The sequence below is a fragment of the Malus domestica genome, chromosome 03, assembly GCF_042453785.1.
Source record: "Malus domestica chromosome 03, GDT2T_hap1".
Taxonomy (NCBI): Eukaryota; Viridiplantae; Streptophyta; class Magnoliopsida; order Rosales; family Rosaceae; genus Malus; species Malus domestica.
In genome coordinates this window covers 17554662-17569116 of record NC_091663.1, presented here as the reverse complement: position 1 = coordinate 17569116, position 14455 = coordinate 17554662, and the positions used below count along the sequence as shown (strand labels likewise).

At 38.9% G+C, this 14455-nt stretch overlaps 1 protein-coding gene and 1 pseudogene across 4 annotated transcripts; both read left to right on the top strand.

Moving 5' to 3' along the window:
* Positions 1-614: 614 nt before the first annotated feature.
* On the top strand, positions 615-13758 carry LOC103425273 (transcription factor LHW). Of its 4 annotated transcripts, none has more exons than XM_070819068.1 (10): positions 615-1247; positions 2061-2282; positions 2369-2450; positions 6878-6919; positions 7007-7066; positions 8726-10588; positions 10678-10779; positions 10944-11090; positions 11197-11322; positions 13067-13758. In XM_070819068.1, exons 1-10 carry the CDS (start codon positions 1153-1155, stop codon positions 13223-13225), a joined length of 2898 nt encoding a protein of 965 aa, XP_070675169.1. In that variant the 5' UTR covers positions 615-1152; the 3' UTR covers positions 13226-13758. The 4 variants fall into 4 exon arrangements, with proteins under 4 accessions (XP_070675169.1, XP_028955774.2, XP_070675171.1 ...); XM_029099941.2 differs by having other exon boundaries at positions 617-1247; positions 10950-11090; XM_070819070.1 differs by lacking the exon at positions 11197-11322 and having other exon boundaries at positions 617-1247; positions 10950-11090.
* Positions 5554-5673, top strand: LOC114824251 (5S ribosomal RNA; annotated as a pseudogene).
* Positions 13759-14455: the final 697 nt, after the last annotated feature.

Here is a 14455-nt window from a genome sequence, read left to right as displayed (position 1 = left end):
TACGAATTGACTGGGTATTCAGTTTAGTATCAATTCCTGTTTATTTAAAAAAATTGAACTGCCTATTGCGCCATTCCCGTAATTGCATACAAAAAGCAAGGGAAATATCAATATCGATCGTGACGTAATCACGACAGCAACCGGCACTACCTTATTTGTTCAACCCAAGAAAAATTACATACTAAACTGTCACGACAAAACCAGGAAAAAAACAATACAAACCGAAAAAGAAAAATAAGAAAGGCAGTGACGGAGCACCGTGGCAGGGCTGTGACTGACAGCCAAGCTCCCTCGGCCTCTTTATTGTGGCGCACTTTTAGCGCACGGAGAAAGTTTTAATTACGACGGGACACATCATATATGTTTTTATGTAAATAGTTAAAAATTTTAATTTTTAAATTATTAACCTTTTAACTCATTGTTTATAACCATTTATATAGAAAAATGTGAAAAGTCTATCCTCCGATGGACTTGGATTCTCTGCCCTCCTATTTCTGTGCCCTCCTGTTTTGTGTGGTCACGGTTAATCCATGCTAACATTTTATATTATTTTTTATAAAAATAATAAGACAAAAAAAAAATAGTAATATAAAATATTGACGTGGCTTAAGATCACACAAACAGAGCCACGGAGAGCGCACCCAATTGGGAGGGCAGAGAATCCATCCTCCGACACAACTACGCAGAGAATTTCGCAGAAGAGCAGTGAAGCAGCAGCTGAAGCACTGAACACGACAGAACTCACCTCCCCACACCAAACGACACCGTATTCGACACTCATCGTTCTCTCGCATTCTCTTCGTCTCCTTTCTTTCTCAGCAACTCTTCAAATTTCACCATTTTTCAGCAGCTCACAGAAACTGACGTGATAGCAACAATGGAGGCTTTCTACAGGCTCGAAGCTTGTGGAATAGTGTAGGTTTTTACTCCCTTTCGGAAGGCCTTCAGCTTCCTCCCAGAGGACCGGCGGACTGAGGACGAAGCAGGCGGGGAGAGGATCGTGCCGTGGAAGTTAGGCGCCGCCGAGAAATGCACACTCTCCGGACTGATTTATTTGTCATTTGAATCGGCTGTCAATTTTGTCTACTCTGTTCTGTTCGATTAGTGCTTTAAATTTTCTGAATTTTTGGATCTCACGGAGAGGCGGTAGCCATGGGGTTTTTGCTTAAGGAAGCGCTCAATAGGCTGTGCGGCGCCAATCAGTGGGCTTACGCTGTCTTCTGGAAGATCGGCTGCCAGAACCCTAAGTAAGTTTCCCAATAAATTGGAGCAAACACACAGAATACTGATAATTTTTGGTTTTCCAATTATTCATTTCTTTAATTTTTTGAAAATTATGGTCAGTCCTCTGTTTGGTTGCTGAGAAAGTGGAGGAATAGTGTGACTAGTTAGTTTTAGGTTTTGGGGAGATTTGAGATTTTATTGTTACTGTTTTGTTTCCTGCATTTCTGAGTAGCCAAACAGAGTGGATCTGGTATCAGGATTGGATTATATTGTCCGTTTCCGTTCGGTTTGAATGAGTAGGGTGTGGGAGGACATAATATATAATCTAAGATACGATGGAGATGTAACAGTGTAACAGTGTAATGTGTCTATTGTGTTTGGATTCGCGTGATCTCAACTAAAGTCTTTATTTCCGTTTTTGGTTATGTTTTGGTTTGTTCTGTTTTGTCTTTGAGAATCTAATGAGTGAAAAAGTGAGTTTGCATTTAGCTTGCCAAACCTGCCCTTTAGTGGACGCATTTACTCCTTGTTTGTTTATACTCGGATACAAGCGATAGTCTACTTCAAATTAATCTAAACTACCGGGAAGAGGATTTGAACTTGGGTGCGGAGGGTTAAATCTGCTGATGAGTTGCTCTAAGAAAGTGCACTTGATATAGATATGTTTTGAAACTTAGATACATTATTATGCATGTTAAAACTACTCCCAGGTACCAACTGAATTGAATTTTGTTTTTATCTTTTAATCTGTTATGCAATCATGTGTCATGTCATCTTTAGATGCTTTGGTGTCTGCTCGCTTGGGAATTATATGTTTCTAATGAACTTGGTGGCAGACTATTAATTTGGGAAGAATGTCATTACGAACCATCAGTATCTTCTCTACCTAAACGCAATGCTGAAACTGAAAGAGCTGAATTACCATTCGGAGAGTGGGAGGGATGCTGGGTTTCTTCTAAAGTGTGCTCCTCTTCTAGTGGCATTCAACAAGAGGAAAGAGTGTCCACACTTATTAACACAATGATGATGGATAAACCGTTTAACATAGTGGGTGAAGGGTATGACTTTTCTGTTCCCTGTGCTTGTTGCTTTTCTTGTTAGCTGTAAACAACCATTTGAAAAACTGTTCTTTTGGCCATTTCAGGATAGTTGGACGAGCTGCATTTACGGGGAACCATCAATGGATTGTATCAGGCAATTACAGAAAAGATGCCCATCCACCAGAGGTATATATTGGTATTTCTAATTACCTGATTTTTATATGAAATTATTTTTTCTTTTTGCGGATGGAAGTATAATAAATTTCAACCACACATGAACGTACATACCCCTTCTTAGACTGGATACCCCAATCAGGATGTGACATGGCTGATCGACCACTTCTCACATTTCTCATTTATGGGATCTCATATATCACACACACACACACATATGTATATATACTATGAATATAAGTATATAAAAATATATATATATTTTATCTAACATATGAAATCACATTTGTGTGTGTATTTTCATTTTATATATACTGTCATGAAAATCCATGCTTACCAATTACCATCGAATCAAAATCCAATGTTTAATGAAAAATTTGATCTTTTTTAGAAAGAAAAGTAATTTCTCTGAATCTTTAAAGTTTCACAGGGGTTGATTTCGCAGTGAGTGGAAGATGCGTTCTTGTATAACAGTATTTCTACTTGTCCCCATTAGTACCGTTTTTGCTTGAAAAGTTTAATGAAATTTTTTGGGAAAAGGTCAGGACCAGTTAGTAAGCACGCGTATCTACTTGCTCAAGATCTGTTATTCAGTGCGTCTATCTTAGCTAAACATGTATATGTTGGTTATTCTCTTTTGATAGAGTACAATAACAACAACTAAGCCTTATCCCACTAAGTGGGGTTGACTGTATGAATCCTGGAAAACCATTGCGCTTGGTTTTGCGTCAAGTCTTCCGTTAGCTTCAAATACTTCATATCTTTTCTTATAGTCTATTTCAAAGTCTTTGTAGCTCTTCCTCTACCCTTTTTGCATTGACTGAAGCATCTGTAGGTCTTCGGTTCTCGTGTCCAAACCATCTTAAATGATTTTCTCTCATCTCATCTTCAATTGCGGCTACTCCTACTTTACCTCGAATATCCTCGTTCTTAATCCTATCATTTCTTGTGTGCTCACACCTCCAACGAAGCATTTTCATCTTCGTTACACTCATTTTTTGCATGTGTTGTCTTTTGACCACCCAACATTCCGTGCCATAAAGGATCGCTGGCCTTATTGCTGTCCTATAAAATTTTCCTTTGAGCTTTAGCCGCATACAACGACCTGATGCGCTCTTCCACGTCATTCTTCCAGCTTAGATTCTATAGTTGTGGTCTCCATCTAATTCTCTATTATTTTGAAAGATACATCCAAGATAACGACAACTTTCACACTTTGGTACTTCCTGATCCTTGATTCTCACCCCTATCTCATTTGGGACCCCATTCCCACTGAACTTGCACTGCATATACTTTGTCTTTGACCTACTTAGGAGAAGACCTTTAGCTTACAACACTTCCTGCCAAAGGTTAAGCTTCACATTTACTCCCTCTTGTGTTTCATCTATCAGCACTATAACATCTGTGCAAAGTATACACCAAGTGATACCATCTTGAATATGTCTTGTTAACTCGTCCATTACCAATGCATAAAGGTAAAGACCTTTAGCTTCCAACACTTCCTGCCAAAGGTTAAGCTTCACATTTACTCCCTCTTGTGTTTCATCTATCAGCACTATAACATATGCGCAAAGCATACACCAAGTGATTCCATCTTGAGTATGTCTTGTTAACTCGTCCATTACCAATGCATAAAGGTAAGGACTAAAGACTTGAAGTTGAGCTTTAGTGTAGCCTTGTGGCCATTAGAAAGCTTTCAGTTTGTGCTGCATGAGTTATTACAATAGTCGTTGCTCCATCACACATATCCCTTATTGCTTGGATATATGCTACTTGTATTCCTTTCTTCACTAGTATCATCAAAAGAATTTCTCTTGGGACCAGTGTTATAAAAAACTCGCCTCAGGGCGCACCTAGGTAGCCTTGGAGGCTGGGTTTTCGCCTCTATTTTGTGGGGGCGGGCGTAGGGCGGCGTTGGGGCGCACCTAGACGGCTGAGGTGCGCCCAGGCGTTCAACTTGGGCCTTTTTTTCCTTCTAAATCCATGTATGGTTCTGAAATGCAGGAGACTTGTAGTTTTAACGAAGAAGAAATAGAGAGTTTCTCTCTCCAAATCCTACGCGACGAAGTCTTAACTCTAACTGTTTTCTATTTTTTTAATTTTTTTTTAAATTGTTGCCCATTCAGATTTCGCCACTGAGCATTTTAATTAGCAAAGTTTTATTTCTCTTCCAATTCCTTATAATTACTCCACTCAACCTTTATTTTCCTTTAAATTCCATATAATAATGGCTCCACTAAGCCTTCATATCCTTTTAAAATCCCTATGATTGCTCCACCCTGTCTTTATTTCATTTTAAATTCCCTATAATTGCTCCACTCAACCTTTATTTCCTTTTGAATTTCCCTATAATTGTGACATTCAGCCTTTATTTTCCTTGAAATTCCCTATAATTGTGGTCACTCACCCGTATTTCTCTTGAAATTCTCTATTATTACTTACAATAAAATAAATAATCATAACATTTTAAGACTTTTTGACATTTTCCTTTAATTCCATTTAATAATGGCTCCACTAAGCCTTTATATCCTTTTAAAATCCCTATGATTGCTCCACCCAGTCTTTATTTCATTTTAAATTCCCTATAATTGCTCCACTCAACCTTTATTTCCTTTTGAATTTAACCTTTATTTCCTTTTGAATTTCCCCATAATTGCGACATTCAGCCTTTATTTTCCTTGAAATTCCTTATAATTGTGGTCACTCACTGTCATTTCTCTTGAAGTTCTCCATAATTGCTTACAATAAAATAAATAATTATAACATTTTAAGACTTTTTGACATAGTTTCTAAGTACAACTAGACTTAGTAACGAAGAAGATGAAATTATCTTTGATTTAGTTATAATTATATTTTATAAATATATTATATATATAATATATATTAAAATTTTACGTACCATGAAGCTTTGCCTCACGCCTTGGTGGGCTATCTATAGGACGCCTCGCCTACGCCTTATACCTTGCTTGGGACCTTATCATATGACTTTTCCAAATCGGTAAAAACTCCGTCTATGCAAGTTTATCTTATCTTGCCAGTCCCAAAGCTCGGATAAAGGAGGGGGAGGGCGTCAGGTAGTCGACAATAGGCACTCCTATCTTACGTTGAATCCTTGGGATGCGATCATACCAACTCACATGCATCGGATCACATCTGAATTTCGAAGTTCAACGAGTTTTGGGCGAGAGCAGTACTAGGATGGGTGACCTCGTGGAAAGTCCTCGTGTTGCATCCCCCACAGCCGACCCCACATAGTGGGAAAAAGCTTAGAAGAAGGACGTAAAAACCATGTGCAAATCCTTTTTTCGTATCTCTTTGTCGTTCTATTGATCTTCGTAAGAGATAGATTGCCTCCATTGTCGAGCACCTTGGCATGAACCCAAATTGATTCTCTGAGACTTATGTCTCTTGCCTTAATCTATGCTCAATTACCCTCACCCAGAGCTTCATTGTATGGCTCATTAGCTTAAAACCCTTATAGTTCATGTAATTTTGTATGCCGCCCTTGTTCTCGTAAATAGGCACCAAAGTGCTTTCTCTCCACTCATTGGGCTTCATTTTCATTTTCAATATCTTATTGAAAAGGTTTGTGAGCCATGCTATGTCGTTCTAACATGCTATACCCGTCTCTCCCAAAACCTTCCACACTTGAATCGGTGTATTGTTGGGACCCAGACCCACTACTTTTCTATGCTTCATCTTTTCAAAGCTACAACCACTTCCTCTTTCCTGATTCGGTAGTAAAAGGAGTAATTTCTGCACTCTTTCGTGTTACTCAACTCACCTAAAGAAGTACTCATGTTGTGTCCCTCATTGAAGAGATTATGAAAATAAGCTCTCCATCTGTCTTTAACCGCGTTCTCCATAGCTAAAACATTTCATTCTCATCCTTGATTCTCCTTACTTGGTTCAAGTCTCTTGTCTTCCTTTCCCTTGCTCTAGCTAGTTTATAGATATCCAACTCTCCTTATTTTGTATCTAATTGGTTATACATGTCGTCAAAAGCCACTAGCTTCGCTTCTCTCATGGCGTTCTTTGCTTCCTTCTTTGCTATCTTATACCTCTTACAATTTTCATTGGTTCTATCCTTGTATAAGGCTTCTATCCTTGTATAAGGCTTTACAACATTCTTTCTTAGCCTTAAGCTTTTCTTGCACCTCCTCCTTCCACCACCAAGATTCCTTTTGATGTGGAGGAAAACTGTAGAGAGAGAGAGTAGCTGTTGACTATACTTGGATGAGTGAAACTAAATTTTAATGGAAGATAAATGATGTATAGCTATCTATTTAGTTTTCATAAATTTAGTCGTTTGTCAGAGGCATTTTTGCACATGACAATTTTGAATTTACATAAGCATTGTTTCATCAAAGGATAAAACTTGTATTCAAGTTTTGGGGTTTGGCATTTGTACTTATATGACTTAATTGTGACTGCTTCAGGTCCTCAATGAGATGCACCACCAATTTTCTGCTGGCATGCAGGTATGCTAGTTCCTATATAACAACTGTTTTGCGTATTCTATATTTTTCTGTTTCATGACATTACTTGTATTTTTATTTGGTCTGCAGACAGTTGCAGTTATTCCTGTTATTCCTCACGGTGTTGTTCAACTTGGTTCTTCCACAGCTGTAAGTCCTTGGTTCTATGGCGCCCTCAAATTATTCCCTAAATATTTGATTCCAGTAGTTTGCATCATATTCACCCTGTGCCTGCCGCTAAAATTTTCTTTTCTCAATAAATGACCAAATTTGTCCAACCATGAGGCAAATTTTGGGTTGGCCATCCTGTTAAATTTTCCACATGGGCACTCAGATTTCGGCGATATATAAACACAAGAAAGCTGCATTTAGCAATATTTCCTAGGCAAGACGATGAAATCTGGATTTTATACTAACCTGTTGAGAAGTGGGTATTTTGTATGGCGTGAAAGCTAGTCATGGGCTTCAGGCCAAATAAATTAATTTATTGACTGGCTGCCATTTTACATGAATGGCTGTTGGTTACACCTTTGTTCTGTTACGAGCAAAAATTATTGTGATATTAACAAGCCCTACATGTCAATTTATTTTATTTTTACCCCCCTATGAATGACTATTACCACCTATGTTTTCTTCAAGTTTGACCATTCTAATAAGGGTTTTTATCACAAGTAGTCCCTGAAACTGACCTATACCATCAAGACGGTCCCTGAAAATGAAAATCAATCAATGTTATGGGTGTTGGAAATCAATGTGCTCATTCCGTTAGAATTTCATCAAAATTTCTGTTAGTATGCTGATTTGGCACATATGGACCCCACAAATATTGCCACATGGATAAGTTATTAAAAACTTTATAAAAATTTAATTTAAAATCATTTAAAACTAAGTTCAAAATGATTAAATAAAAAATTAAAAGCTGTTGAACAAAAACAATTAAAGCTGCTACTTTCACGATGAGGAAGACTCAATTCGTGCAAGGAGAGAGAGAGCCATGGGGAGGCTAGGGGTAGAGGAGATCATATGCAATGATCGAGTCGAGGACGTCATCCAAGCTTTTCTAAAAAATTCTACGATCTTAGGTTGTCTCGCTGTCTCAAAATTGGGATAGGGGGTTGCGATGGGGGACTGGTGGTTGTTGGCTTGGTGTCGGTTGGAGGTTGGGTTGAAGGGATGTGGGTTGAGGTGGGTTGGTGTGGTCACGGTGGGGAGGGAAGGGGTCGACAATTCGACGGTGAGGGGGAAGGATTGACAATATTGATGTCAGGGGTGGGGTGCGGGTGGGGAAGATGGTGGCTTGGGGTGGGAGAGATGGCAAGAGAATTGGCAGATGATGAGGATTGAGAATTAAAGCTGCACCTAATTGTTTAATTTAATTAGATGAGGCTTGAGAATTAAAGATGCATCTAATTTTTTTTGTTGAATAGCTTTTAATTTTTTAATTTAATCATTTTGAATTTAGTTTTAGTGATTTTAAATTAAATTTTATAAAGTTTTGAATAATTTATCCATGTGGCAATATTTAATAGAGTTGTGGGGTCCACATATGTGCCAAATCTGCATACTAACAGAAATTTTGACGGAATTCTAACGGGGGAGGACGACATTGATTTGCAACAACATTTTCAAGGACTACATCGATTGATTTTCATTTTCAGGGACCATCTTGATGGTTTGTGTCAATTTCAGGGACTACTTGTGATAAAAACCCTTCTAATAATGCAAGCGGTTGATTAAGCCAAATCAATGTTTGATTTGTGTCTGTTGTCAGTTCCTTCCAACCTGATTAATGTATCCATTCTGATTCAGATGATGGAGGATACAGGATTCATCAATGATGTGAAGAGTTTAGTCCTGCAACTAGGACGCGTTCCCGGTGCTCTTTTAGCAGAAAATTATGTGCCAAAAGATTTGGTTGAGAAATCTCGGTTACCCTATACTTCTGGAACAGTGGCATCTATGCATCCAGCAGGTAATTTAAAGGTAACAGGGTCTACACGGATGACTGATAACTACACCCATCAAAGTCACTTTACTCGGGCCTCAGGCCTTTCTGGCCAACTATCTCACTCTCTTCTTAAAGATATTCAGAATAATTCTCAAACCACTTCTTCAGCATTTCAAACCCCAAATCTCACCCAAAGTCTGCCCAAAATTCATGATGATCCTCAACAACCAACAGTTTTTCCATCGATGAAGCCAAGCTTTGATTTGAGTGGCCAACTAAAGGATAGAGTTCGGGGAACTGAATTGATTACCTCGAATTCTGATGCGTGGTTGAACCAGCTGACTCCCTCTTACAATTCAGGGGCGGGACTCAAATACCCGTCTTTAGGTCAATCAGGTTCAGATCAGAACAGCCTAAAGTTTATAAAACATATGATCTTGTCTGCTGGTAGCATTAGGCATCATCTTGATAAGAACTTTAGCGCATCAAATGGTATCATGCCTCAATTGGGAACAAGTGGAAGTTTAATACTTGATCAGAGCAAAGGTTCGACAACAGCCACATTGCTTGGAGGAAGTCAAGTGCATGGTGGATCGGGTAGTCATTCAAGGCCAATTTCTGTTCCTTGCTCTTTTTCAGACCCCCACAGGGTAGCTGACATCAACCTCTCTGGTGGATGTCTGTCTGGTGTTAAATTTCAAAAGGCTGATGCATTCCAAACGGAAGGAGTTTCTTCATCCAGTGTTGCAGGTCAATCATCTGCTAATAACATGCCTTCCAAAGGCTCTGACCAGAGACAGTTTTCCGCCGATGTGAAGCTTACCCAGAGTGAATTGGCCCCACAAAGGATAGATGATGAATTGTTTCAAGCACTGAACATTCCATTGGCAGATTCACATGAAAATATCCCCTTGAATGCACACATCCCTGGTATTGTTCTCGATGATTTTGATTATAAAAACTGTAGTCCAGGGTCTGCAAATGCTACAAATGATGCATATACTCAGGTTTCATCAGGGGATGATTTGTTTGATGTTTTGGGTATGGATTTTAAAAACAAGCTGTTTAATGGCAATTGGAATAATTTGCTTGCTGATGAGACACATTCAGACGCAAAAGACGTAGGTGAGAATACTTCAACATTTACAAATGTGCAGGAGTTGGCTTCAGATTATAATCCAGCAGGTCAAGAAATATCAAATGGTTGCATTTTCTCTGGGGCAGGCACTGAACATCTTTTAGATGCTGTGGTCTCTCGGGCTCAGTCTGCTGTCAAGCAGAACTCTGATGATAATGTGTCTTGTAGAACAACATTGACAAAAATCAGTAGCTCTTCCGTCCCTAATAGTTCTTCCCCGTATGGACGAATTATTATGTCTAATGATGTGCACGGGGAGAAATTTGGCCTTCCTAAAGCTCTTGTAAAGGCAGGGACGGAAGAAACTAGTTCCTTTCAGTCTGGGTGTAGAAGAGAGGATGCGGGAAACTGTTCACTGACTAACTCTATATATGGATCTCAAATTAGTTCTTGGGTTAAACAGGGTAATAGTGCAAATCATGAGAGCAGTGTTTCAACAGCATATTCTAAGAGGCCTGATATGATAGGAAAATCAAATCGCAAAAGGCTTAAGCCTGGAGAGAACCCTAGACCAAGGCCAAAAGATCGTCAGATGATCCAAGATCGTGTGAAGGAGTTGCGTGATATTGTGCCAAATGGGGCAAAAGTAATACCTTTCTTCCTATTCCTTGTTTTTAAATTTTCAATATTCAGATAGTGATGCCATTATTTTGATAACTTTATATGGTTTTACAGTGTAGCATAGATGCACTGCTTGAACGCACCATCAAGCATATGCTGTTCTTGCAAGGTGTCACAAAGCATGCCGACGAGCTAAAACAAACGGGAGAGTCAAAGGTACAATCACTGTCTACTTTTCCCCTTGTTTCCTTTAAAAAGGAATCTGCTTTCATTGTTGAGAGAAATCCAGAGTTAGGGGAGTGGGATTCAGAATATGAGATATTTAAAGACAAGGATATAACAAATACTCCTTTTGAGATGATGTATGTCCTTTACTGCAGATGCAGATTATTGGCAAAAAAGATGGACTGGTTCTAAAAGACAACTTTGATGGAGGGGCAACATGGGCTTTTGACGTTGGGACACAATCAATGGTTTGCCCTATCATCGTTGAGGATCTCAATCCACCCCGTCAGATGCTTGTGGAGGTTAGTGACTGGCATTTTATGAAATATCTGAAATTGGAGCTTTGGCTATCAGTGAAGTACATGGAACAATATGTTTCCTTTCTATTTTATTCTCTTTTTTTTTCAGATGCTCTGTGAAGAACAGGGTTTCTTTTTAGAAATAGCTGATTTAATCAGAGGTATGGGTTTGACCATCCTGAAGGGGGTGATGGAAGCTCGGAATGATAAGATATGGGCGTGCTTTGCAGTAGAGGTAATATTGAAAACAAGAGCCTTTTTTATTTATGATCATCTGCAACCATGAAGTCCTTAATTCCCATTCAATCTACAAACCCTATGCACCTTTTTAAACCATTCACCCCGTTGTCAGAAAATTTCCTATTGATCATACGGGATCCTTTAAAGGATTTACACATGGTCTTTATAGATTTGGAAAAAGCGTATGATAGGGTCCCAAGAGACATTCTTTGGAGGATTTTAGAGAAGAAAAGAGTACGAGTAGCATATATCCAAGCTATAAAGGATATGTATGATGGAGCGAGGAATGCCGTAAGAACTCATGAAGGACAAACTGAAAGCTTCCCCATAACTGTAAGGTTGCATCAAGGCTCATCCTTAAGTCCTTACCTTTTTGCATTGGTAATGGATGAGTTAACAGGACATATTCAAGATGATATTCCTTGGTGTATGTTTTTCGCAGACGATATAGTGTTGATAGATGAAACTCAGGAAGGGGTAAATGTGAAGCTTAACCTTTGGAGAGAAGTGTTGGAATCTAAAGGCCTTTACCTAAGCCGATCAAAGACAGAATATATGGAGTGCAAGCTCAGTGTAAATGGAGGCCAAAATAAGTTAGGGGTGAGGATCGGAGATTAGGAAATACCACAGAGTGACTGCTTTCGCTACCTAGGATCTATCTTGCAAAAGAACGAAGAATTAGATGGAGACCTCAACCATAGAATACAAGCTGGATGGATGAAGTGGAAGAGTGCATCCGACGTGTTGTGTGACCGTCGTATGCCACTGAAGCTCAAGGGAAAATTTTATAGGGCGGCAATAAGGCCGGCGATGTTGTATGACACAGATTGTTGGGCGGTGAAGCATCAACACATACATAAAATGGGTATAGCGGAGATGAGGATGCTTCGTTGGATGTGTGGGCACACAAGAAAGGATAAGATTAGGAATGAGGATATCCGAGGTAAAGTAGGTGTAGCTGAAATTGAAGGAAAGATGAGAGAAAATCGGTTACGGTGGTTTGGACATGTGCAAAGAAGGTCTACTGACGCTCCGGTTCGAAGATGTGACTATGGGACAGAGGTTCAGGGCCTAAGGGGTAGAGGAAGACCTAGGAAAACTTTGGAAGAGACCCTAAGAAAAGACTTAAGAGTACTTGGATCTAATGGAGGACATGACACATAACCGAGCGTAATGGCGTTCTAGGATTCATATAGCCGACCCCATTTAGTGGGAAAAGGCTTTGTTGTTGTTGTTGATCATACAGGATCCTAATATATGAAATCTAAAGGGATTTCTTAACATCAGCTTCACTTTACATTGAATACTTTCAAATATAAAACTAGAAGTCCAGGACATAATAGACCGTTGGTTCTTTTGCTCCTTCATATGACCGAGATCTTGGATCAAATTCATGATTCATGTAATTTTCTGGAGTCTTGAATTTATTTAATTTAGGTTAAAACTGAATGTTAAATTAACATATATGTGAGCAAATCTGGGTATATCATAGTTGTAGCAAAAAAGATGCATGGCAATTTTAAGTGTCCCTGTGGTCTGGTTTTCTCATAGTAGAGATGATGTTTGTTATATAGCCTGTAAGGCATTCCAGTCATGATATTACTGCCAATGTTTTCTTTGATTTTGTGGTACCAACTAGCAACTTTTGAATCTTGTTGCCAATATTTTGCTTGTTCGGAAGGCGCATCCAGTATTACCTTCTTTATATTGGTCATTTACGTCCAAAGTGTTATATGCAGGCCAATAGGGACGTAACAAGGATGGAAATATTTATGTCACTTGTTCAGCTTTTGGAGCAAACTGTAAAAGGCACTGCGTCATCGGCCAATGCCATGATGAACAATATGATGGTCCACCACTCAATACCTGCAACTGGCAGGCCTAGTAATTTGCAGTGATCCGCTAGATATACAGTTTCCGAGTTCATAGGCGAAGTAGATTGTGATGAACCACAGTTGCTATAGCTTGTTGGTCTGGACATGTTCAGAGTGAGCCAAGATTTCGCTTGCCATGACAAACATGCATTCTTGACTAGCATCTCTGGCAACTCTCACCTTGGCCCAGTTTAATGTTTCAGAAACCACAATCCTGGCTGTCTTCACTTTAGCGGGGTGAGATTTGTTAAACTAGTCAGAAACTGCTTTGTAATAGCATGTTTTCTTTGACGTAGCTAAGAAATCTGAATGTTCAACTATATGCCCTACTGAAACATTTCAGCCATGGACGGCACTGGTGGTGTGTGTACTGATTGGGTATAACCTATGGGATATAGATTTTTCCAAATGTATAGAGGTTGGTAGGGGTGGGGATACCGTAGGTTTCCGACTGTTAATTAAACGAAGACCACCGTTTCGTTTCCCGGAGTTTTCAAGGTTTATAGATCACTTATGTTTGATGTCTAAGAATGTGGTTATTGAATGTTTTTTCATCTGGTCTCGTGTTTTGGTTTTCGCTTAATTGAACAGCATGACATTATTTTTGTGTTCACAAGTTGTATTGGGTGAGGGAAATTAAAGAGAATAGCATTAAACTTTAGACCGACACTAGAAAACTTGCCTGTGCTTTGCCTAGGGTTTTAAAACCATTATCCACAACAGACATGATTAATTTCCGCTGAAAGTAATTAAAAAGACGTTGTAGTACCTAAGAACCTATGAAGTGAAACTTTGCTTGAGATATATGGTTATGCATACTGTAAGAACATGTACAATCAAAAGGGCGGATTTCAAAGACAACGAATATAATCATTGTCTCATTAATTACCTAACTCAAAAGGTTACGTTCGTCAGTATGTTGATTCTCTTTGCAGTGATCACCATAAAAGAGGATTTTTTTTTGTTTTCATATGAAGACGACGTCCAACTTTTCACCCAAACGAAATAATATACCAAAAATGAAGTAAAAATGATAGCATGTGTAAAAGAGAGCATTGAAATAAAACATACGAATGAAGCCATATAGAGTTGTTTGAAACTAAAGATATATAAAACTCAAAATAAAACCTCATTACGCAAAAGAGAACACATAGTTCTGAATTCTTATTTGGATGGACTTCGAATGGCTTGCAAACATACTTATCGTTCCTTCTCGATCCAAACAATCTAAAAGCTTTATCTTATTCCTGACCA

What these genes read in the sequence shown, in the direction of transcription:
- LOC103425273 (XM_070819068.1), top strand. Translation starts at nt 1,153, where the DNA reads ATGGGGTTTTTGCTTAAGGAAGCGCTCAATAGGCTGTGCGGCGCCAAT. An exon ending in AATTTTCTGCTGGCATGCAG is followed by an intron (nt 6,920 to 7,006) that starts GTATGCTAGTTC and finishes TTTGGTCTGCAG; the next exon opens with ACAGTTGCAGTTATTCCTGT. An exon ending in CCCGTCAGATGCTTGTGGAG is followed by an intron (nt 11,091 to 11,196) that starts GTTAGTGACTGG and finishes TTTTTTTTTCAG; the next exon opens with ATGCTCTGTGAAGAACAGGG.